At 42.3% G+C, this 26,367-nt stretch overlaps 1 protein-coding gene across 2 annotated transcripts in view; it reads right to left on the bottom strand.

The window, feature by feature from the left end:
- LOC122617733 (glypican-6) overlaps positions 1-26,367 on the bottom strand; it is a 40,216-nt gene that overhangs the window by 4,979 nt on the left and 8,870 nt on the right. For both annotated transcript variants that reach the window (XM_043793706.1, XM_043793707.1), the window contains exons 2-3: positions 2,218-2,382; positions 1,604-1,838 (exon numbers count right to left, since the gene is read on the bottom strand). In XM_043793706.1, the coding sequence (XP_043649641.1) occupies positions 1,604-1,838; positions 2,218-2,382 (400 nt within the window). The remainder of the gene's footprint in view (positions 1-1,603; positions 1,839-2,217; positions 2,383-26,367) is intronic.

The following is a 26,367-nucleotide window of genomic DNA, read 5'->3' as shown; positions in this document are numbered from 1 at the left end:
AGTTGTGATTGGTTTTACTCCGTATGGCAGACACGTATTTATTTCTGTATTTGTCATGCCATTTGACTCCTCATTCCAAGGACATACAGCATATTGCATATCAGGGTTCTATTCAAACACCCGTTGACTTCCCATAGTTTACTTTCCCCCAAAGTCTGCCAGACAAGCCAACTGCTTAAGCTACCCCCTCATTAAATGGCCAGGAGGAGAACCTTAGATCCCAGGTCCAGCTGGAACTCCATGTGGTGCGGGGCATCTGATCCATTCTGAGGGCAGAACAGACCAACCGCACAGAACAAACTACAGCCGCAAACAAATAACAGGGGGCCAATGCACAGGAAGAAATAATTAAAAGTCTCATGAAAGAGAGCGTAAGCAAGAATACAACTTATGAACTTGAACCACTCCAGCCCGAATGTTAAGTTGGCATGTGATTATGTGTCGGAATATCCAACCTCCATTTGGAATCATACCCATTTGCGGTGCCCAAAAACCTAATGACTAAATGGGCACTCTTTTTTCGGGCAGTGCAGAAGGGGCAGGCGGCAGGCAAGTGCCGGCAATTACGCGACATCGCTGTTGTCGTTGCCGCTGTCCAATGGCAATAAACGACGACGTGCCAAAGCACGTACGACAAACTAAAACGATGACAATAAAAGCGAATCGCTGGAGTTGAGCTAAGAGTTGGAGTCGGAGTCGGCATCAATTGGAAAGCGCGTGGGTAACACGAGCCCTTCGCCAAGGACGAGGAGTGGCGGGGAGTGGCCGGGCAGGGACCAAAAGTCATTTGGCCAAGTCGCCGGTTACCGGAGACCAGCGGAGACCGTTCCGGGGCAATGAGCCAAGTGGGCGCAATTTGCGCTCTTTTTTCCTCCTAACCATTTTGGCGGAAATTCGAGCAGCTGACACAGGAACTGGCATAAAGTGCGGTTTTTGGTTTTGGTTTTGGCTGGGTTATGGCATTGGTTGGGGGAAATGGTACAGACATACATATGTACATACTACGTGGTGGGCCGGAATGGGTTGGCTGGGATGAATAAATCGCAGTAGGCAGTAGTGGCAGTGGGACGTGATGTAATATCACCCATGTGGGAGACAATCTGTCTGAATGGAGACTACAAGAAGATTGGTGCAAATGATCCAGATCTGAAAGCTTACTCGCTACCATTGGAAAAACCAAAAATTTGTGGTTTCTAATCTTACTTATTACTGAAGAAAAGCGGTCTTAGTGCATCTCTTAATCATCAATCAAGCAACTTCCCCATTTTCTCTACGCTGTAAGCGTTTCAACCGCAATCGAAAAATCTGGCGAAAACCAGAGCAACTTAAAACTCTGCTGAGCGGGGAAAGAAACCATCCATAGGATATCCATCATATCGGGAATATCGCTAACTGAAATCGCACACCGCCGAGTCAAAGTTTCGACGGGCCGTCAAGTTAGTCAGTCAGTTAGTTGTCGTCGACAGCCCGAGACACTTTGCGGTTTCACACGTTTTGTTTTTGCTGGATTTTGCCAACTGGAGGCGTAGTAGTAGGCCTCTTCAAAATCGGTCTCGCTTTGGAGCACCGGGTTTTGGATTTCGCTCACTGTACTTCTACTCACTTTTCATCAAATGTGTACTGGGTGTTCAGCACGGTGAACATCTTCTGGTAGAGCGTGTTGAAGAACTTGTCCATGACCTCCAGCAGATCCACGCGACCGTTGGCAAAGTAAGTCTCCAACTCCTTGAACAGATCCGAGAAAACGTACGAGTTTCTCTCGTAGATGACGCCGTAGGTCTTGATGAACATGTTGTTGAACTGCGTTCGCGACTCTTTCAGCAGGGCGGTGAAAATATCTGCGAACGGAAAATCAAATTAGTGGAAAATGTAACGAGATCGATTTGTGCGGTGGGAGGGGATCAATCAGCGCACATCCGCCCATCTAAATGTTTAGATGTTCGATTTTATTTCTAGCATCCAGCATTCAGCATCCAGCATCCGCTGGCAAATAGAACATGCAGGCACATCCGCATTGTCGCCTGCCACTTGACGGTGTCAGTAACTCGAGGCCCGCATCATCGCCTCTCCGTGGATCATATGTCTATATAGATCGGGGTTCTGTTCTGTGTGGGGGCAGAACCACTTGACGCCCGAAAGATCTCTAATCGGTGGCTTCTGTGGCAGCTTCAAGTGGCTCCTTGACGCATCGGGTTCTTGGTTGGATCGGTGACCTACCTTTGAATTTGGTGGCCTTGCTGCCCAGGATTCCAGACATACGAGAGATCTGGTCCTTGGTGTGTCCTTCGAGCTGCTGGCGGGATTGCATCGCCATGCGGGTCTCCATGTTGTAGGTGCAACAGGTGCCCACTGTAGTGGCTTCACAGTATCGGAGGACTCGTTCTGGAATGGATAGAAGCATATAATCAGTTAAATGCTAATCAAATTTAAGTAGTACCATTATGTATATACTTCTTTGAAAGTTTTCTATCGCCTCAACACAATATTTCTCACCGTTCTGTAGCAATTCTCACATTTCTACTGCTTCTATTAACTCAGATCTAGTTGAACTATTCTCAAGGCATACAATTCTACCGACTGCCACTTGTTTATTCAAATATTAGAGCGACTTCCAGATGCATAACGTTGCATCGCTGCCCACCACGAATGAAGGTCTATCAACATTCCAGGAACTCGCACTGCAGTCGAGTGCATTTTGCCACTTGACATGGTAACCAAATACCAAATACCAAATACCGAAAACCAAAGCCTGACCAGCTAACAACGATTCGTTGGAAAAAACAAACGACGCATAGCTACTGGTAGGCGCAAGTAGCCCGAAGTAGAACCTGAAACCAAAGGCAGCCTAAACTACACAAAAAAAAAAAAAAACGAAAGAAAAGAAAAGTTTGAGAATTCCTAACTCTCTGCCTGTTTTATTTACGCAAACATTTAACACATTTTTTGAGAGACAATTAGAGGAAAATATGCATTAGTTCCCTGCAACGATGAGTTCATTCGTTCGGAAGACTACCTATTTTCCCCCAGCTTTATGCGATGTTTTTTTATAGCCGCTGCGGCTCCATGTTTATTTAGATAATTCTCGGGCTGGTAGCTGGTGGATCGGCGATCCAAAAGTTCAACACTAATTGAAAGCAAACAAGTTGGAAGTTGTATTTTTCGGTTCTCAATCCAAATCCATATCCAACATCCGTATCGGAATTTGTATTTATATTCCATTTCGTTTTTTTGGGCGCTCATAAATTCCCGCTGCCCAGTTAAATGCATCATCTGCAGTGCACACATACCGGGTAGTAAATGGAGTGCTGCACCGTTTGTTTATTTCTTTTATAAATTTAGATACTTTAGTGCACATTTTTCGACAGCCCAGATGTAAACAGAGTTTACTTCCATTCGCTCGGCTCCATTGCCCCATAATTTCCCCAACTTCCCCAACTTTTATTGTCTGTGCTCGACTGCTCCGTTTTATGGTCTTCACTAATTGTTATGTTGCACAAGATATGAATGGAGTGTGGCACCATCGAGAGTCTCGGATACACAGGATACACACATACCGACCCTTTCGAGTCCTTCGGTCTGCTCTGCTGGGGCTCCCTATATCCTGGGGCTTATCTAAATTGGCTCCCAGTCTGTGGTTTCCCCTTTTAATTGTCTGTCGAGGGGCTCGTTCTTGGTCCTGTGTGACTGGCATGGCTAATGTTTGCCTGGGATTTCTCCGTTCAGGCCATTTGAGTTAATTGAAATTGTAACCGATAAAACAGCTCAAGATTTGATGCGAAAAATATACTCACTCGATGCAGATAAGTGAGATGATAATAAATAAAAGGGGATCAATGGGAAATATGGAAATACAACAAAATATTTCAGATATTTATTGGTCTTCAACAGTCTTTTACCTTCTTTCAAATTTTCCCCCAGAGATCCTTAAACAATATTTGCCACACCTTTTCCTATTATACTATACCCCTTTTGAAATCTATTAAAATGCCACGCAAAATGACGACCATAAAGCAAACCACACACAAACACCCATAAGTTTGGTCACCCCAAATAAGGTTTCTTGGTCTAATCGATGAACCGTAGCTAAATCTATGTTAGACTAACATATCGGCATTAAAGTAACGCCAATGGATTCTCTGCCAGCCATTTTTATGAATTGCTGCATAATTTTGCAGGCAGACAACAATGGGAAATGGGAGATGGAAAATGGGAAATGGGAAAAGAGGCAGCGGGGGATCCCAGATAACAAATGTTGCCAGGCGGCAACATCGAGGGGGGAAATCACCAAAAAAGGAAGCCGGAACGGCTAAGGATGGAAGGTGTCATGAGCATAATAAATGACCTCGACTTACCGATATGGCATTTTCCCTTTTTATTCTAGCTGACGCTGTGAAAATCACCCCGTTGTCTAATAGAAAACTTTGGCTTTGCTTCGCAAAAAGCAGAAAGACGACCAAAGACCAAAAAAAACAAAAAATACAACAAGTAACCGAAAAACCACCCAGAAAAGTGGGTGGCAGAGCAACAAACAACACACCCCACACCCACCCCCTGGGAGCGCTGGTCACATGTTTTCCATTTCCACGCGCAATCCACTTAGTTACCAGGAGGGTAGGAAAAACTTCTAACCGACACTGAGGAAAAAGTACTATCTACATGGCAAAACAGCAAAGGAACTTGTTAAATAAGCTAGGATATAGTAGATACTTAGACATATCGTTAAGGTGCATAATTAGCGAAGTAATTTCTTGCAGTGCAGACGACCCACCGCGTGGCAGTGAAATTTCATTTCAAATGATTTACTGTAACGATCAACAAACGCAGGAATTGCCCCAGACAGACGAGTCAACCCCCGAGGGCGCCCCTTAAAAGGGTGCGAAAGTTTAGCGAGCGTATCGCAGTCAATACTCGCATATCCGGCATATATCCAGCATATATCTAGCATATATCCAACAGCGATAAGTTCGGGGTGAGTGGAGAATGGGAGCCCAGGAAGCCCCAGCAGGCGGACGTCGCTCCAAGGTTAACTTTAAGCCCATCTCTACTGGAGCACTCTTTAAGAGTGCGGAAAGTTGTCCCTAGACATCGCAGGATGCTCAACAGGATGCTTGACACCGAAACGAAGCCTGGATGGTGAACTGCACCCTCGTCGTTGGGCGGAAAGAGGGAAACCGAAACTCAAGTTGGTTACCATGGGTGCGAAGGGGAGATTTTGCGGCTAGATTGGATAAACAATTTGGGCATTTAAATAAGGAGGGTAAACAGTTTAACAATTATGTTTGCAGTATGAAGATAAAAGCATTAAACGGTTTTGCAAATAAGTTTGGCCTTTTTCGTATGAAAAACTGTACAAAATGCATTCATATTTCAAAACGAAAACAAAATCTGTACCCTATTAAAATGTTCTAGTATGTATAATAATTAATAATTTTCTAAGGAAAGCCTTGCTTAACATGTGTAAAACTATTAAGTTACAAAAGTAGTAAATACAAATTTAAAGTAACTCCCGGCCATTTCCATTTAAGTATCATTTAAAGGAATGCTGTGTTATCTCATCAATATATTTTTACTGCACTTGCGTTTGCCGCAGCACAATTCCTGTCGGAAATGTGCCACTTCCATTTCCCAAGCTGCAACACTTGTGCATTCAAAGTTTTCCACCACCACCCACCCAGCCACATCCTGTGCAACCTCGCCGCTCTTTCATCTCGCTCGCTCTTTTTAGACACTCTTTGTGCTCCACTTGGAGATGAAAAGCGCAAAACAAAAACACATTTGAAACAGTTGGCCGGGCGAGTGAAAAGCCGAAACCGGCAGAATGGAACCGAGCCAAGAACAACAACAGCAGACAAAAGCAGACGCCAAAAACTAAAAAACCCACCCAACTCTCACCCCTTTTCCCAGCTGGGAAGGCGGGCGAGCCAACAACAAACAACATTATCAATGGCTGCAAAATGCAGGGAAAACTTAACATTTGAGTCGAGTTTCAATGGCCACTACAAAGCGGAGAGTGCAAAAGCGGCAGGAGCGGCGGCAGCGGCAGGATTCTCACTCATCGCTTCGTCCTTTTTGCGAGGCACACAAATGCGAGCCGGCAACTCGACCAGGCGCCCAGGATTTGCCAGCAGGACGATTTCGAAACTGTTGCACACGTGGACGAAAAGTTTTCAGCAACAGCCACAGCAACAGCAACAAGAAATAAAAATGGAAATGTGGAAAAAGGGAGAATGGAGAATGGATAGCCAGACAGAGAGAGAAAGAGAGCTGAAGAGAGAGGAGAGCCTGCGAAGGGGTCGTTGCACGCATGTAGCTTTCACTTTCCACTATGCCGCGGGGGGTTGAAAGAGTGCGACGGGGGTAATAGTTCACAAAAGTCACCCCCCAAAAACATAAACAAAAAAAAACAAAAACTGTATATAAGTATATACAAAAAGGGAAATAAAGCAAGCCCAAAACTGTCGCCGTCTGGCAAGGAAATTGCATTAGGCGAAGAAAAGGTTAAACAACCTGTGAGCTCCTGTCCAGTTGGCTTTTCTCCTTCTCGCTTTTCTCGCTCCTGTAACTCGACTTCAATTTCCTGTCTGCAATTTGCTTCGCCGACACCGAAAACAAAATAGTGTTGATAAATATTTTAAAAATATTTAAAACTAAGATTTTCAATAAACTTTTTGTTAAGTGCAGTCTTGCACTGCTTTGTTGGGCATGCCATACAACTTTTCCACAGTTCTGATGATGGAAATTTGCTTGCTCAAGTTTTATGCTTATGGTAATGAGTTTTAATTAGGCGCGCAGCAAGCAAAAGCAGGCAAAAAGCAAAAAGGAAGCGCAGCCACCACCATTTCACCATTTTAGCATTTTAACATTACCATTTTACCGCCCAACCTCCGAGCCACCACCCACTGGGTTTTGCTGCCCATGGTCTTTAAGCGGCAGCAAAGTTTGTGTTTTTAATTCGCACGTAAATTGAAAATGATTTTTTTGCCCCTAGGATATTATTCAAATTCCAGCAGCAACATCTGGCAGGAACTCCCATTTGATGGGAGCGGGGGAAGGTGTAATTTATTGGGTCAACACAGCAAGGTTTCTCCAACACTTTGGGAAGCAGTATTTCTCCCTTTTTCCACACAGAAGTAGTACGCACTTTGCGTTTATTTTATTTTTCCAGGTCAGCAAATGCAATTAAATCTCAATTGTTTTTAAAGAACGCTGCATTTTTTCAGTATCGAATTTTTTTGATTTTTAATGGCTCTTTTGCCACACTCCATGAGCCCCGAAAATAGAAACAAACAAATGCCGAAAAAAACCCAATGCACTTCACTGCGGAATCTGACAACACTCGGACTCCATGTGGACCGCAGTTTCAACACGTATAACTCAATCGCCACCACCCGCCGGGAATTCGGTTCCCAATGGGGAGGTGTAGTTGAAAAAATAGGAATAAAAAACGATAGGTGAAGCTGAAATTTGTACAAATATTGGGCCACTGGGATATCTACTGTGTTCCTTCCTGCGCCGAATTACTTCGCCTCCCATCGCCTCGCACTTAATTATTTTGAGGGAGCTGCTTCGCTTTGGGACTGGGATTTGGGCTGGCATTCGAAAGCGTATATGATAATGGGACCACCCGTCTGAGTTCAGAGTTTATCAAGAATTACACAATTGCCATCGGTCTAAGGATATGCTTCTTACATCCAAGGTTATATATCAGCATTGTAAGTAACTAATTAAGATTCTAATTACCGAAAATGTTCTAGTATGTTCCCTTTTCAAAAGGGTTTCATACCTTTCTTAACAATTTACTTTGGCATTCTCAATCCTATTGCTATTACAAGATTATTATAGTCTAACTATTATCTAAAGGTGCTGTTTTAGGACTTTGGCTAGTCGCACCATAATTATGTGTACTTACAAAGTACCGCCATTTATAATCGGAGCCCTGACAAGTGTGTCTCTCCTCGGATAATTTGCCGCAGAAAAGTTTTGTGAAAACCGTTCGTTTTGCAACATTCAGATGAATAATGAACCGGGCGAAGGCGTTGACTGTTAATTCTGTATCCGCCGGGTGCATATGCACATATATGCAACATTTAGCCTTCGTTGCCTTTTCACGCGCTCGGAAAAACTCCAACTCCCACCCCCACCCACCGTTTCCACCCCCCTCATCTGACGGACGGTCGGACTGACTGACTGACTATGTGTAATTACACAAAACGTGGGCTAAAATGTTGCATGGGAGATTTTTCCTTTCTTCGCACTGGCATTTCGCTCTTTCTTCGCTTTCTTCGTGAACGGCGGCGGCTCTTTTAGGCGTAATTAAAATCACCCAAGGGGGGCAGGGGGCAGGTGGATAGGTGTACTGCTGGATGTTTATGTTGCAAACACGTTTCATCTGCGGAGGAATCTGATTCAAGAAGTCTTCCTGGTCGAATCGGGGGGTTGGAGGTCGCCTGGCTCTTTGCCTGATGAAGTGACGACGTCAGTCAGAGTTTTCAAAGTTTTGCACATGTTTCGCCCATTTGTTGGGCTGCCAAGATGTCTGCGGACAAGCTGCATCTTTCAGCATTTGAACACACACACACCTCTCTCTCTTTCTTTCTCTCTCGAATCCATCCGAATGACAATTTTGAAATACGCAAAATGTGTGAAAAATATTCATCACTAGCGAGGCATACAGAAATAGACCCGGCAAGAAAACAAACATTTTGTTCCCTTGGCGTAATTAACCATCTGAAACATCTGTTAATTGGGGAAACCAAAAGGGCAGAAAGGCAAAAAAAAAAGCGGAAAAGCTGAGAATTAAGACTAGAAACCATGCAGAGCTTCTTGGGAACAGAAAGTCTAACAACTTGCACAACATGTGGCAAAAAGAATTCAGATTTATGTATAAAATGTAAAAAACCCCAGAGCATATTTCTACAACTATCCAATGCGGATATAATTAATTTCCCTTTGTGCTGTTCTTTTAAAAAAAAAAAGTTCCCAGCTGAACTTTATCCACAAGTTTCCACTAAATTTGCGCTGCTCTAATTACGGGCGACAGTTTTTGGCTCTGTGCACATTGCTCATACGCCTCATTGTACAATTTTTGGGGGCAACAGCAAAATGTGTAAACGGCAAACAGGTTAAACAGAGGCTTTCCAGAGACCAAAACACACACACGCTGCCAACAATGCCATTAATCAAATTTTATTGTTTAATTAATTTCGCTTGAATGAACCGAACTCCGCGGCGGGATCTTCGCGGGAAGTTGGGGGGACGAGGCGGTTGTTGGTAGTGGGCCAGCGGCCAAAACAAACAAATCAGCCAGATATAGCTGAGAAATGGCATTCAATTCGTTCGTTCAATTTCAAAGGAAACCAACCGCTCAACCTGGTCCACGTTCGAGATTCTGCCTTTGTTTACCTCGCCGTTTGACAATTATCGACATTTTTTCCCTTGCTTTCCACTTATATTTATTTGCAAATTTATTCATCGCTGTTTCTGTTTGTCAATTGATGATTTGTCATGCTGTCCGATGAGGTAAGAAAATTGTCTGCTTTTTTCTGCGTTTATTAATCGAATTATGGATTGGGATCAGACTTCTGATTGGATCACATAAGGTGGGCTTTCGTTTCACTGGCGGCGTTTACAAAGAGTTTATTCTGGCAATTGCTTAGGAAACTTAATGGGAGTCGAATAAAAAGTTGCCTAGTAAGAATTCTTCTAAATAATAATTGCACACGCCAAAAGTTTTTAAATGTTAAAACGATTAAAATGACAAGAAATGGAACTAACTGCATTCGAAACGTGTACAATAAATGTCACAGTCTTTTCCCAATTTGTTCCCAAGTCCTGATTTATCTTCATTGAACCATTTGCACAATATTCCAATAACCATTTGAGCCAATTTTATTCAATTCACATCGATTCGCGCCATAAGGCCATTTATTTCGAAGAGAAGAGAAGAGAAGAGTAAAGAACCAGAAGGAGAATATCAGCTTAGGACCTGGTCAATAGTGCCGCCAAGCCGAATTCAGACATGTTATGGCCCGGTTGATGTTTTGACTGGATTTAAATTCGATTTTGGACACGAGATAAAAAGTTAGCGATAGGGAAAATGCGGAGAATCGGAGAATCGAGGGAGAAGCGGAGAAACGACAGAGATTTAAGCGAATGCAGGCAGCGTCCAGTCCACTTTGTGTGTTTATTCAAAGCACGTTCATGCGGTTCGGCTTCGGCTTCGTCTTGATTTTATTTTACTTTTGCAATGTCGAAGACATTGACTACGTGTTGCTGTCAAACTGTGAGTGATTTTTTCCTTTACTCAGCTGGCCGGCCAACACACGAGCAGCATATTTTGTGGGCCAATTAAAAACGTTAGCAATGACGAGTCACCGAATCAATTGGCCGACTGCGCTTAAGCCATAAAAGATCATTTAAGCCCGGGCTCTCACCGTTTTCGCAAACCTTTCGCATAACCGCAAGCGCCTAACCGCAAAAGCCATAAAAGCTGAGATTTCTTCTATAACTGCAAGCAGGCAATAAACTAAAAAATGAAGGGAAAAAATAATAACCAAATCCAGCCCGGTCCAAATTGCTGTTGACCACAAAACAATTTAGGGTCCCAAAGGGGAAGAGCGAAATAAATTGCCTAAATTTTAAAGCTCATAAATGATTTAATTTTGTGGCATTTTCAAGCAGGCTTCGATCTCTTTTACTCCCGGCAACCTCAAGATTTGGTAATGAATCTGGCAAAGAGTTGCAATCAACACCGAGATGAGAACTAAACACTGACAAGCGACAATAGTCTTGCGGTTGGGAATGAGATAGCTCATAAAATATTGTTTAAAGATCAACCCACTTTGCTGGAAACTGATATCACAAGTGAGTCATTCGTATGGTATTGCCAGCACAAGAACGGGAAAGTTCTACTCATTTTATGGAGCCCCCAGGCAGGTGAGTTGTGCAACTTCCCGACACAATTGACTTGCTCTTGAAAATCCATTTGCGCCAGCCTTGGAGGGGTTCCCATACCATATAAAGCCGTTTTCAATAAAAGAGAGAAAATCTTAAATGGAATTTATTAGTATTTATTAGAGCAACAACGACGGCGAGCGACACACACAGAGCGTTCATAATTAATTAAATCAATAATCGATGGCAGTTCCACGGAGAAGAGCAATTCAGCGACTGGCACAGGGAGAGGTTAGAGTCCAGAAATAAATTCTACAAAATCCATGTGGACATAATCGAGCATAAATTCCCCAAAACAAAAAGGGAAAATGAGAAAACCTTCCCGAAAACTCAAGCTGTGAGTGGCAACAAAGCCGGAGCGGAGAAAAGGTCAAAAAAATAATAATATCGGTTGTAGACGACAACAAATTGGGCAATGTTTGGGCAGGTAGACGGAAAGGGCAGAAAAGGATGGGTTGGTACGAAAATACTCGTATATACTATCTATGTAGGATGGACGACACCCTGAAAATGCTAATGTTGCATGCCACATAATCCTGTTAGAGACGCGTGAATGGAACTGCCAAAAACTCGGACTCCTCTCCTGTTTGCATGTGACAACATAATTTGTGGGTTCGGCCCTACTTTGTCTTAAGGTCCGCTGCTGTTGCTGCTGCTGATGAGCCCCACTGATGATTATTAATCACACACATTTCTGTTTGTCTTTCGGCCGGCATACTTAATGAGCTTCGAACAACTAATAACTGGGCTTTATTTGACAGTTTATGGCCATTTAATGTTGTGGAGAAATTCGGGTTATTTTTCGCTTTTCGCTTTTGGTTTTTTGTGGCCGGGGTATAAATTAACATAAGCAAATTGGAGAACTTCTTGGGCCAGGCCAAAGTCAAATGTCGCCGAGGCGAGCAGTTTTTATAGCACTTAAAAGCCCATCAAATAAAGATATCACTTGATGGTCGTTGGGAGTTGCAACAGACCCACAAACTCGACGCTCCCTCCTTCAGTTCCGATCCGTTCCATTCCATTCCCCACCCAAAACCCCAATTATATTTAGACAACGCTTTGGGTTGTTGCATCGCCCACGCTTCTTTTTGGAGCACCCTCATCGGATCTCGGGCTGAAATATGATTATATAGACACTGCTGCTTTGTAGCTTCGCCTGTTCGTTTGTTCGCCACCACTTATAAATTATCTTTAATGACAAGTGCACTAAACTAAATAAATTGTTGCCGACTTAATAACGTAATTCTCCTTTGGCCCACAAGTGGGCGTTGTCTGACTTCCCCGCTCCTTTTCGCTTTGCTACTCGGTAAATTCTCGAGAAAACAGTTTAAACGATTTATGGATCTTATGCATCTCAGAAGAGATCACATGTGTGGAAAATTTACAGGGGGATTGGGATTACAAGTGATGGATCGCGACACTTGGCGACAGGCTAGCAAATTTGTGACAGATTTACTTCTTTGTGGGTGATATTTTGTTACTAACTAAACACACTTTTAATTAAACGAGCTAATTTATTGCTCAGACAGACAAGGATCACACTTCCCAGAAACTATAAAACACTGTTTAAAATGTTGTATACTTTTCTTAATGCTTTCCACTTTCTTGAGATGTTATTTAAATATTTCCTTAATACAGTTTCTTGCAATTTAATCCGCTTTGTTGTGTGCTAAGCTCCTTTAGCTCACTAAAGCCTCCCCTATTATCCTCCTCCATCTGAAATTTGAACAAAAACTGCTGCTGACAATACGCAAATGAAGAAAAATGGCATTATCCGCCTCATCATTGTGGTTCCTGCTGTTGGGACGCCTCTTCATAAAGCTTGCACTTGAATGCAGACCAAAGACATTTATTTAAATTGAAATGCCACAAAAGAAAGAGATACTGGAGTAACTAGATCATTGTTTGCAGCACGAGTTAGATGAATTTGCCTCTACTCGGAGTTTCCTTTCAACTGAAAGGCAGGCAGAAGACATTGAGTGTGTGTGTATATGAACGCAAATTTATTGCTGATAAATTGTGGGCTTATTTAGTGGCATTTAACAGTTGCCCCAGGCGGGGGATGAAGGCGAACAATCCTCCTTGGGGGGCGATTATTATTGTGAAATGCTCAGTGCTCGGGTGCGAAATGCAGCTGTTTAATTAGCAGCCAGCAGCGGAATCGAATCTTTCAATGGGGCAGCAGCTGCAACATCTAATTTGTGCTGTTGATATCAATCAATGGCAATTGATCGAAATGAAATGGTGTTGCACTCCATTACACCAAGTGGAGCGGAGAGATTCGAGGTTGATGCACTGCGCGGAGTCTGGAACTCAGAAAAATTCTCAAAAATATGGGGAGCATCGCATTTCCATTTGTGCATTTCAACGCACAATTAACACAGAAAGTTGGTTAATATTATGAATTTTGTATTGCACTTCTTGTAAGAATTTTCCACTTTTTATAATCCTATACGCAGAACAAAGTTCGCTAAGTTGTATACGTCATTAAATTATTTTTTAAAAATTATTTATACCGATATCGACTTCGCATGACGCAAGCGGAACAAATGTGAACAATATACGCCTTTCGGACCACAGAGATAATATATGAATTGTGTCAAATTAATTTGCATAAGTGGAGGATTGCGGGGGGGCGGCGATGAAAAATTATTAAAAATTCATTAGGAAGCAAATCAAGACAATTAAGAGACATCGAAGATCGAATAATCAAATCGATTCGAATCGAATAATCAATGGGGCGTTCTGCATGCGAGTCTTGGCCACCATTTATCATTCATTCGTACGGAAATTGAAGGAATGCGAAAAGCCGTGTTTTTGTTGTGGATCCAAAACAGAAGGCCCTCCAAGATGATTCTTCCTCCCATCCATCCACCACTCGGCTGAGAGATAAACCAAATAAACACTGGCCGAGAACAAAGCAAACTGGATGATGATCTACCCAAGAGGCCCCTCAACTAATTGAGTGGGCAAATAGATGATGAAAAGCCCCAGCTTCGCTTCGAGTGGCCACCACTCCTACTGACCCCAAGCACTTTGATTAAATTTGCCCGATTGACAATTCCACCCATTGCGGATTTCAGCTCTTCACTTATCCAGAACTTGTCCACAGGAAGTTGCCACTGCCAGATACGAGTACGACTTCGAGTACTGGCACTGGTACTGGTGCTGCCACAAGATGCAACAGTCGCCACGGGGAGCTGCATTCATTCGAAAACTTGTTCTAGACCAAAAATAACCGGGGGAAGGGAGAAGGCAGGGAGAACGGAGCCAAACTCCAGCCGGAGCACATTCCGCAGCCAATACCACAGACCAAGAACCGGGAAAAGTGCACTTAACAAATTAAGGTCACTTGTCGTTTTTTTAAAAATTAGTTAGGCCATTTATAAAGTGACAGCCCAGAAGAGCCTTTCTTTATTTCTTTCGATTTAAGCTTAGCTTTAAAACATCAAACAGCATAACAACCAAATTAATCTTGTAAAATAAATATATGATAATATATAAGTATTATAACCAGTTTAAAGCACTAAAACGAGACCCCTTTTTCCCCTCAGTGCACAAGTTTATGAATCGTCAGTCGGTTTGAGAATGAATCTCTTTCGCTTGGGTGTCTGGGCCGTGGCCCACGATATTGGTCGGCGTTTCGGGGCGTTTACAACGCTTTTGGTATCTTGTATTTATTTAATTGACGTTTGTACGTGTTGGTATTATAAAATGATCAGGAGGCTCTCTCTCTCTGGAGGTTCTAGGCCCACAGGTCCAGTGGCCCGACCAGAGAGGGTCTCTGGGGGCAATTATGACAGCACTTGGGGCGTTGCTGGACATGCATGTGGGGGCAATAGATCGCCGTCGCCCTGCAGTTTCTGCACTTGGTGGCTCTGTGTGTGTTTGGTTTGCTCTACGTGCTGGCAGGATAATTAGCCTGGTCGCTGGCCAACTCCCCACAGAACCACGACTGCCTTTTGATCTGTCTGGGTGTTAGTTTATTAAGACTAAAGTGGGATTTTAATGGCCTGAAATATGCCAGGCAAACTGAAATTGCACGGCGAACGGAATCTTGGGGGATTGCTGAGTTTAAAGTGGGTAGAGGTTTCAGTCGGGTGGAAGTTAAGAAAATAACCCTAGACGCGACTGAGTGAAACGGCCCTTATATGGTAGCCTATAAAAATATTTACAAGAGCCAAGCCTCTAAGGAGGTGGTTTCCCATTTACTATAAAATATACTTTAACTGCTTTAATAATTTGAATGATTCTGTAGCTTCAATTACTGAAACATACCAGCTCATGCGACCACTTTTCTCACGCTATAATATGTCAAATATCCAAAAGGGGGCTAATAAATAAAAAGCAATTATAATAATTTTGTGCCTCAATCGAAAGGCCATTAGAAGCAGGTCTGATTTACTCGAAAAGAGGGGAAATAGAGTTTAACAAAGACGCGTTGAAAAACTGGTAAGAAATACCGGACGTGATTGGATGATATACAACTATTTCGATCGTTCGGCCGCGCAGCAATCACAATCAATGAAGCTATTCAGGAAAGATGCCCCAGCAGACTTAACAAAAATTGAGTTGTAGCTGAATGCGATCTGAAAAGCAGACCAGAGTCTGGAGGAATGATAAGATCATCGCCTTGCCAACTAATAACAGGCAATGATGGCTCGCCGACGCTTTAGGATATGACTTGGCAAATTGTGCGCATTATTAAGACTCGGGGAGCGAGTCGAGACGAGTTCTCTCTCTATCTCCCTGGTTGAGATCTTTTGGATCCGATTATAACCATTAACACATTTTGTTGCCTCGCTCAGACGGTTTTATGTCGACAATTAAAAAATCAAATAATATTTGTGGCCCTGTCCCAGAGATGATGCGCAGAAATCGGAGATCTTTTCAAATGTAAACACATTTGGAATGTTTGGCTCTCAGCTTAAATCGAGTGAAACAAGCATTTGGGCCATTATTTGGGCTAAGAAATACATTTCCTGCGGACAGGTAATTAATCCATTAGCACACTTTATATATTTCATCGGTAGTTCGAGTCTCGGGAAATCTACGCGATAAACAAAACAAAAAGGGATTCATTTATTGGACTTCGATTGCTTGCACCTGTTTGTATCCAATATTGATTGTGCTGATCTAAGCTAATACAAATAAACTGAAATCAACAAGTAATCTTCGCCCTCTATTGCCAATTTCATCATTTGCGTTTATAGAAATACCTGGCTGTCATCACGTACTCATCATGATACCTTGTTTTTTGGCACATAGATGCGATATTTACGAATGTATCTAGGCACATATATATTATCAATCATACATGGGGTGTGAACAGAAAATTGCAAGGAACATGTCATAAATCTGGAAATAACTGGATTAAACACGATAATATTTGTAACCCACATATGTGCACTAGAAGTTATTACTCGAATCTTATAGATACGTTTTTCTGAGACTTTACTATGGAGGCAATAGGTAATCCGATTTGCGCCTACCCATTTTCCCCTACTCGTATCACTGACAGGAAATCTTTAACCCAAATCAAATTTGAAGAAAAAAGACAGAGCTTGTTGGAAACTTGGGTGATTTATGTGTACAACTAATTGAGGATTTTCAAAGTAAGCCCAACCCGCTCCCCTTTTTTCATCGTTGGGTTGGGTGTGTGCCACTTTCATTTCTGTGTACTTTTCCCCCCAACACAGTGATCGATTTGTACAAACAAAATGCCAGAAGATAACAATATAATATATAATAATTGATTAAAATTGAAACGCCACATTATCGCATAGAAAGAAAACCACTCGTAATTCAATGGAGTTTCGTTTTTTTTGTGCCCATTGAGAAAAAAGGGTAGGGGGAGGACCGACCGCACACCCAGATTAGATTACTGCAAATTGACACATTTTTCTGAGAGCTGTCAGTGGCAGTTGGAAAAGTTGGGTACAAAAAAAGTTGGAAAAGTGTCACTCGAGCGGATTCGTTGCGCTGCATTCAGCCACACACACATTTCTCCGTTTTCCCTCACTAAATGGTGTGCGGGGGCTGCTGCCACTGATGATTCCCATAATGAGAGCATTAAACGCTCGGTTCCCCTTCACTTTGTCCTAGACTGCGTAACGCATTATCCCTTTGAGTTCCATTGTTATGGTCTCAGTAACGCCTCTTCCTGGTAACCAAACTCCTGCTTTTTGTTACAGATTCGTACCGCTCACACACCTTGGGTTCCTCCCATCACCTGGCCGCAGGAGCATTGCATGATTAGCCCTAATAATCCCGATTTGAACATTAGGTGCGCGCCTATTAATGGGCCCAGGATATCTCGAATATTCAACGGGGGTTCTGGCAAGGGTATGCTAACGTTTTATTCACCGGAAATTAAGGCAGAAATTTATTTTCCCCATTTCAGGAATGCTTTTAGTAGTTCTATATGTATTCAGGATAACATGTGATTAATGCGTCTAAGATTGTCTCAGGATTTATGTTTGCTCACCAAGGAAAAGTATATAAAAGTAATAGTAAATACAAATTATTTCCCTTGAACTAATAACCAGACACTTGCAAGTTTTGCGTTCAAGATACATTTTGCTAATAATTCCCGACTTGGAGACATTAATTAATTTTGATTTCATCATAAATCACATATTAGCCGTCAGCGCTGTATTTGTGCGACTCAACACCCAAACTAATCACCACCAATCTGTATCTAAAAGCGTCAATCATTCGGCTGCCAAAAGATACAAATGAATCTCGCGGCATGTGGGCATACAGCATCTTTGATTAATAGAAAAATACCCACTCGCAGGCAAAGTTTCTGCTGCTTTTTATCATCAACCCACCCAGATGGATGCAACTTCCAACTGCAAAGGCAAAAAAACTTATGAATTCTGTTGGTCTGAGGTATCCGAGAGATACTCGGATATCTGTCTCCGAGGCGAGCGAGTAAAGTGCTTAAAAAGACATAAATTAAACACTCGGCTACCTGTCATCATCATCCACACATCGTGTCGGCATCACAAAGCTTTGATTTCAACAGGGCTTACCCTGTCCCCGCACCCCGAAGCCCTCAGTACCCTTCAGTCTCATCCTCATTGTTGTCGAGTGTTGTTGTGTCGTGTATCCTACACACAACCTAACAATTAAGCCTCTCCTCTCGTACACTCGCGGTCGCATAAAAAATACATGTAAAATAAAAGTTGCAACATTGAAGTTGTTAAAGGTGCAACCAAATTAGAAGTCATGTTTAAAAAGTGGTTTTAGACTAATCTGAATTCTATAGAACACGACAAACAACATTTTGTATTCTTTGCAATAAATAGTTTTAGATGTTTCTTTACAATCACTAAGTTAACTGCCATCCACAGTGATCCGTACCATTTTATCAAATTCGTGTAAAGTCTATTATTATTTTTGCAAATGATCCAGTTGGTTTTAACTTGTAATCTCAGCTTCAATCCCAAACATTGTGTTACAGTGTTGTCTACCTAGGTTATTGTCAAAGGCCCTGGTCCTCTGTTTTTTTATGCTACTGCTGCTGTTGCCACACATAAAATAAAATGCGTTTTTAATTTGCAGATGCGCGTAAAAACGAAGTGCAGACTGGGGGGTTAGAGTAAGGAAAAAGTTTGCATCTGTTCGCTGTGTCTCGTTTTTGTTTTCATTGTCGCCGCCTTATGGATGGTATGGAAATTATTCGCAAGTGGCAAAAGTTATGCCAGCCGCCAGGCCATCAGACGGGGCGTGGCAAAATGTGGCATAGTGATGGAGATGAAGCCCCAAGAAGAGCCGGCACAACCACCTGTCTCTGCGACAGGTGCAAGGTTTGGATGAGCCACGTCGAATGGATGAGAAGTGCCGAGAGAGGCAGCAATTTACGGATATCAATAAGACTAAGGAATGAGGAACATTAAGAGGATAAATTTCAGCAAATTAAGTTTAAAGTTCCATAAAAAGTCTGTTCGTTAAGAAGCTAATAGAAGAGAGAAGCCTAATTGCCAATTAAAAAACATGATGATGAGAGCAAAGACAGCATAAGTAGGGACGTACATATAAGTATCCAAGGACATGCCTCATTTTTTATTGACAAGAATGTTGCCAAAGGCCATAATATTTTTAAAGGAATTCAAAGGAATGCTTAGGTGTATAAATATCTGCAAGACTTCTAACAGCCGATAACAATTTGCTTACACAATGTCAGTGCATTGAAATTTCCGATCGCTTATGGTAGATTCAGTTTACTTTGACGATTATCTGTTCGTGCTTATTCCGCCTAACAAACCATAAATATCCCATCTATTCCCCACATTCCTTAACCTTTCCAACGAGTCGTGGGCCCTGCGACATTGACAATCCCCAATTGCAACTTCCCACTGCAACAAAGGAGGAAACCCCTGCTTTTATTTTTTTTGCCAGTCTGCTCACATGTGCGTAAGCGTTGTATCTTCATAGCCAAGTTGCAGATAACAGAGACATTCAACGGGGGGATAGGACAGGACAGGATAGGCTGGGATGTTGAGGATGTTGGGGATGTAGAGGGGAAATGCCTCAAATGCCGGCACAATGCGAATAAAAAGCGGAGGCAGCGACGACGACAGCGACATTGGGCTCCCCTTGATCCTAGGCGTTTTACTTTGGGCTCAGGAGTTGCCCGTGGGTAATGAAATATTGCCATGTGCCAGCGCCTGCGCCTCCTGACTGACTACCAATGCAGCCCCGCCCCTTCAGCTTCAGGTCCCACCTGTGCCGCCCCATTCCCCCCGCCCTGCCCCCCTTTGAATTGCAAATGTTTGCCGGCAACAGCTGCTGTTTCTGCCGCTTCTGCTGATTTCGCTGCTGGCGGGGATATGTTGTTGGTGTAGGTTGACAAACAAACATGCCAGCGCATAAAACAAAAACATCATGCAGAAGGAAGCAAGATGCACTGAGCACAAAAAGGGTTCCTTATATTATTAAAATTATATCTACTTAATGAATTACTTTGAATATTCAAATGATTTGAATACTAAATACGTTTAAGGTCAGGTGCTGATACACTTTTATTACAATTTCAAGACAGTTTATAATTATATATGCAAGCAATATTTCTTAAATTTATGTGTATATGTTCCTTTTTTCTACAGTGATTTAGAAGCAGCGGCAGCAGCACCAAAAGGAGTCGCAGTCAGGAAGAGAAGCACTTGAATCGCCGCCTCCTCGACTGCCTTTCTCGCCTGCATTTGGTCTCCGGGTTGCACTTGAAAAAAGCGACTGCCGCATGCCTCACCTGCCCGATATCCTCACCCCACCTCACCTCACCTCAGCTCAGCTGGCTTCCTTCTATTTACCTCTTGAGCATGAGTCGAGACTTACGAAATTCGCATTCACGTTTTGGCTTTTTACCTTTGCGCCTATTTATCATCAAATGCAGAAACGAAAGATGGAGCACATGGGTTGCCAAGAGGTGGAAGGAAGCGGGGGAAAGCAGGATGAGGCCAGCTGCTTAAAGGGAAAAGAATATCAAGGAATACATTGATATGGATACCCTTTAGTCCTGTGCATGAGGAACTCGACTATTTTATAAGTTTTCAAAAGATTGTGCGTATCTAAAACTGTCGATTTCCAATTATGGCATTATTATTGCAATGAGGAAAGCTATGTCTCACTTTTATATTTCTAATTGTAAAAACAATATTTAAAGTCTCTACTGGTAGAGTGAGAGCATGATCGCACGATGATCACTGTGCTTTAATGATGAAGGCAGTAGAAAAACTGACAGTACCCCGCCCTAAAAGGCAGAGTATCAATGGCATAGCTGCCATGCAAATGCACTTGAGTAGAAAAACCAACGACGTCGACATGTGATACCATTTAAACCTGGGGAATGGGAATGAGAATGGTACTGGTACTGGTACTGGTACTTTGACTGCGACTTCTGGACTGGGCCGGGAACGTGGTCCTCCATGGCAACATGACCATGTGGCGGACCAAGTCCGAATGCAATCAGGCAAAATTGTTGCCAACTGTGCTCCGCATTCCAGAGAGCCTGCTCGACTTCTTCTTCCAATGCTGTATGACTGTATGGCTGTATGTATTGCTGTGTGTCCGAAAATAGCGTGAGAAAGGAAAATATTGATTCAGGGATACAGGGATTCAGGAACCAAGGAGGCAGCAGCAAGGAGCTGGGGGTTCCTCATCCGGCGATATGCAAAGCGCGATTAAATTCCTTAGCCGCGGCCCGAAAAAACCGGCTTACCAGCTCCAGCTCCAGCTCCTGCTCCTTCCCAACTCCCTCCTCCAGCCAAAGGTGCTAAATGAAGTTCTTAATTAAGTGCGAGTGGCAGCGAGAAAAATGAAAAGGGAAAAGGGTCCCCAGAATGGGCAGAACGAGTTTTATTGGCACATCGTTCCATCGTTAGCTCGGGGATCCTGCATTTATTGCATAATTTGTTAATGAGCAGGGAGTGGTGGGGCGGTGGGTTCGAGAGTTCGCAGACACGCTTCGTGGCAAATGACAAATTAGCATTGGAATTGGTCGAAAATCGAGCGCGTGAGAATGGAATGTGGTTGGGATGGGCTGTTGAATCAACGCGAAGGGAAATAACCAGCCATACCAGCAAGGATGATGCACTCTACTTGAACTGACCGCTTATCTTATCGCTCGTGTTTGCTGGTTGGTAACCCAGTATCAGATGATTTATAGAGGGAGTATTACACAAATACCACCTATCTAATGATAATGAAGTGGGAAAACTATATTCATGTTTTTGTAATGAATAAAATTGTGGTTCAGTTCCACAACAAATAAATCAAGTGAAACGGAAGGAAACTTCAAGATAAAAAGAGGTCACGACATATTTTAGCAATACTCAACCTGTCCCAACAAATTGCACCTTTGTTAATATATTTTTTAAGATCTAAGCTAGCCTCATTTATAGACCTTCATAAATTACAATTTCATTAACATTTGCCACATTCCATTCCACCTTAGCAATGCCGAGGAACACATAAATAATAAAAACAAAAGGGGCCAAGAAGAACAACTGAAAAACTGAGTATGATTATGATTAGAGTGGAAAGGAGAGGGATGAAGTTCGAAGACCGGGCGATCCTCATAATTAAGCGACATTTGCCGGCATGACGTGCAACAAGCTCGAGATTAACATAAATTTCCAGATACCCAGATACCCGAAGAGGCAACTCGACAATTTTATGGACCGCAACAAAGTAGGGGACTAGAGCTTAAAAGGAGAAAGGCCGAAAAAGTGCGCAACCCGCGCACCTGTCAAGTGAAGATAAAAGTACAAATTATGATTATGATTATTATGTACTTGACATCGCACAAAACAAGAAGGGCTATGGCGAGGGTAAGCGTTGGCGTGTGGTAATTGGTGGCGATGAAAATATTTCCGAGCCGTCTTCTAATTATTAGCGCTAATTCTTTGTACAGTATAAAAAATCTCATCGCCTTGTTTTCAAGTGCCGAGTTGTGAGTGTCGAGTGTGGAGTGTCTCGCCGTTGATTGAAAGATGTGCCTAATTGATAGTCGAGCACGAGGCTCCTTTTGAAAAGCGGCGAGCGAGTGAAAAAGACTAGATGAGACATCATCAAGTGCGTGTCATTGTGTAATTTGGGCTTGATTATTATTAATTTGCAGACGCCGCCAGCGTTGAGGTTTTAAAACCGAACCTGATGAACAGAGCAGGGGAAATCGGGGAAGGCCTCAGTTTGATGAGAAGGTCTCGCGACCGCAGGCCAAAAAAGAATTTTTTATTTGATTTGCTAATGAACCGGGCCGCAGGGGTTTTCAGCTGATAGATCACAGGAAATGGTAGACTTACTTAAACTGTTTCGACATCGAAGGGAAAAGCTGTGCGGATCGCTGGGAACTTACCTGTAATGAGAGCAGAGGAAAATTATTTTAGATTAGATGTTGAAATTGTACAAGATTCATTTTAAGTGCCGAAGATCATGCAATGCCTCTCTACAGAAACCCATAATGGTGCTTTGGGAAATGGTGAAAATTAAAAAAAGTTTCTTTGGTTGGTCATTTATTTTAATGGTTTCTTATAGTTTCTAATACAATAAATACTTTTAAAATTTTCAAAATATAAGCTTGCAGGGTAAGATAAGTAATTGACTAAGGATTTATGCTTAACCTTAGCTGAAATCGCCAGAGTTTTGTGAACATTTCTTTTCCATGGTTCAAAGACTTATTTCTTCGCTGAATCCAAACATAGATTTGGCCTGACCATCTATTCCAGACAATTGACTGCTCCTCTTCAAGTCGCTCGGCAACCAATCTCTGGGCGAAAACCCTTAAGAAACTTCAAAAGTCTAGCCGGGTCTGGGGCGGCGTCTCCTAGTTATGGTTTTGTTTTTTCTATCTTTTCGCCCAAGAAGGGCTTCGACATCAAGAGTCAAAAAACCCAAGTTCAGAGGAAAAGAAATATGCGCAGACGGACGGGTCCCACAGAGAGTTGCGTTTTACAGCAATCTCATGTAAGTGCCACCATGTGGCCATAATGCACTCGTGTGTGTGCGTATGCGTGTGCGTGTGTGTGTGCACACAACACCTTTTACCAAGAAACAACAGCAACAACAATTACAGCAGTCATCACCTTTGGTGGTTTCCAGTCGTCGTCGTCGTCGTCGGCGCCTTGTGAACCTGCTGAAAGTCTCAGCTCAGCAGAAAACTACCTAAGCAGCCCGAAAATAACCGAGATACATGTAGTCTGCAGTAGACGGAGTTGGAGATGGAGATGGAAAAAGAGATCCATAGAGAACCCTTTTCCGGCGCAGGGGGAGGGGGCGGCCTACAGGTGGGGGAGTGGCTGCGGTAAGCGAAAGACTCGTTGTTTATTGTCTTACGTCTTGGAAGTTATAAAACAAAGCGTCAATTGACTGCTGCCGTCTGACTCTCAATACTGCTCCTGCTATCGGCGTTCCACGGCTTCTTAACCCCTGTGAAATTAACATGAATGTTTACCCCAAAAAAATAAAGGGAAAACTACTCCTTTTGCGCCTCTGTAGAAGCCGACAAACCCAGGGGAATGGGCAAAGGGCAAGAGGAACTGCTAATAGAGGAAGTCAGGAAGATCACAAACCGAATAACAAATTGTTTGGGAATCGAAAGTGGTATACGATTATGTTATTAAATAATTATAGAATTAAATAATAAACTTTAAACAGGGGATATTAAGAAATTATGCATATAACAGTTTGTGCTCCAAGGATTAAATGAATTGTATTGCAATATATACATGAAAATTTCTTGCTATTTAAACCATGAAAGTTTGCACCGTTACATCTCTGAAAGTACTTTTAATAACATCTCAACCCTTCAGCACAAAAACTCAACTTTCATCAAGAGCTATGTTGTTAATATCATCTTTCCCAACTTAAAAACAATCCCAGATAATTGAAACCCCAAAGTGAAACTGGGCCAATCGCCAGCATTTAAGCAATGTCCAGAGCTCAAAAGAAATCTGAGAGATACCGACAAGAGGAGCCACATCATTACATCGTAATGTCTCTACCCCCGTGAGGCCACCAATCTGATCATTTCGCCTCCTCGCTCCTCGATCCTTAATGGCTGCAAAACACGCGTCTTATAACGGTTTTAATGAAACACATAAATTCAGGTTGAGTTCCTTTCGAACGCCTCAGAAAAATCTGAAAAATCAGTCGACTTGGGTGAGCCCCACTGCAATTCCAACGATCTGAAGACCTCTCTTCTCGGATCGTCTCTTTCTACTCGATTGCCTCGTGAGCGTGAGCAGTTTACTTAAAAATATCTTTCCAATGGTTTGCATTTATTTTTGTTGCGTTCAACGCTTTCCTCCATCTCACTTATTAACTGCAATTTTGCTGCCTGAATTACCAAATAATCAAAGCCAAAGTGGAAGAGATTTAAGATAATTTTTTGGGCTCCAGTTAGGCGTGCAAGGACCAAAAGGGGATACATGTTATATTTATCTATATATCTATATCTATATCTATATCTAAAAAGTTATAGGTGCTTATGCAATTTATTTATAAGCATTTTAGTATGTGCATACGATACAAAACACAAATCAACGAATTGTAAATGCAGCGAATAAAATGAACCCGTTTAATTGCATTCCTCACAAAAAGACTAAAACACTTTAAAATATATCTAGCAAGAGTATTTTAAAGCACTATGCTCTAAACCATATCCTTTTGTAAGTGGCTATCCTTTTTGCGCAATTTACGAGGCAAAAATGAATGGAAATGAGTTACAACGATGGATGATGCCGACAAAAGATATGCCTCTCTGACTGAATCTCTGCGCCCTGGCCATAAAGAATCCAACACTATGGAAGGCCACTCAACTGTGAAACAGGTAACCCGAAGGAGGGCGAACGGACGGACAAGCGGACAGGCGGACTGGCGGACGAACGGACGGACGGACAGCGGACAGGATACGGACACACGAGCAGACGTCGGTAAAACTACAAAAAAGAATCGAGTCGAGTCGCGTTCAGTTTGCTTTGAGGTGAAAGAAGAGATTTTCCCATTCCACCCGACTTTTTTTCTGATTCCGTTTCTGGTCTTTCATTTGATTTCAATGAACTGTCTTTCTTTGGACGCAGAATGTTGCAAGTGCGGACCGAGAACAGCCAAAACAAATAGCTGATAAAAAATGCAATTTGTATCTATGGGATACAGATGCACGAACGGAACGGAGCCGGTTATAGGACAACTGATACTTTAGTTTGCCTAATACCAAAATCAATAGCAAACAAAAAAGGACATTTTCTTCTTGTGGGGATTTCGTTGTTTGCGTTGTAATTGTAAACCATTTGTCAGCAACTTTTCTATATAGTTAATTTTCCTCTCTCTTTCTAGTTCTCTCTTTTCCCCTTAAGTTTCCCATTATTTCCTTTCTCCCAAAGATGCCGGAAATGTCTTTATTTGCCTTTGAATTCAATAGTACGAGCCTGTGTAGTCGTTTGTGTAATTTATGTGTCATTCTGCTTATGGGATTTAGTTTCTGCTTCCATACTTTTCCAGTTAACCAATAGCTTATTTGGGCTCAGACGAAAAGATACCTCTTAATTCGCAATTTAATAAGAGTAGTATTTTTTGGTGGCAATATGAGTACATATAATATTAAATTTTAAATTACAGTTAAATTGACTTTATATGGTTATTTTTTAGTTTATGCCTTGTCTACTATTTTAGAAAACATTATCTACTTTTTAAAACGTCCGACACTTTCCCACGTCTCATAAATTGAGGGGTTTACTATCGGAAATTTTCGCCAGCTGAAATTCTTCCATTATATCATAACTTAACCCAAGACAAGCTTCACTTAGTAGCAACTATCTCATAACCATTTAAAATATATGCCTTTATAACTTGATTATTATTTGACAGCTTCCTCATGCAAAAACTCCTCCGCAAAGAGAGAAGCAAACA

Source organism: Drosophila teissieri, chromosome 3L (genome assembly GCF_016746235.2).
Source record: "Drosophila teissieri strain GT53w chromosome 3L, Prin_Dtei_1.1, whole genome shotgun sequence".
Lineage (NCBI taxonomy): Eukaryota > Metazoa > Arthropoda > Insecta > Diptera > Drosophilidae > Drosophila > Drosophila teissieri.
The sequence above is the reverse complement of the archived record's forward strand: the minus strand, read 5'-3'. Positions and strand labels throughout refer to the sequence as shown.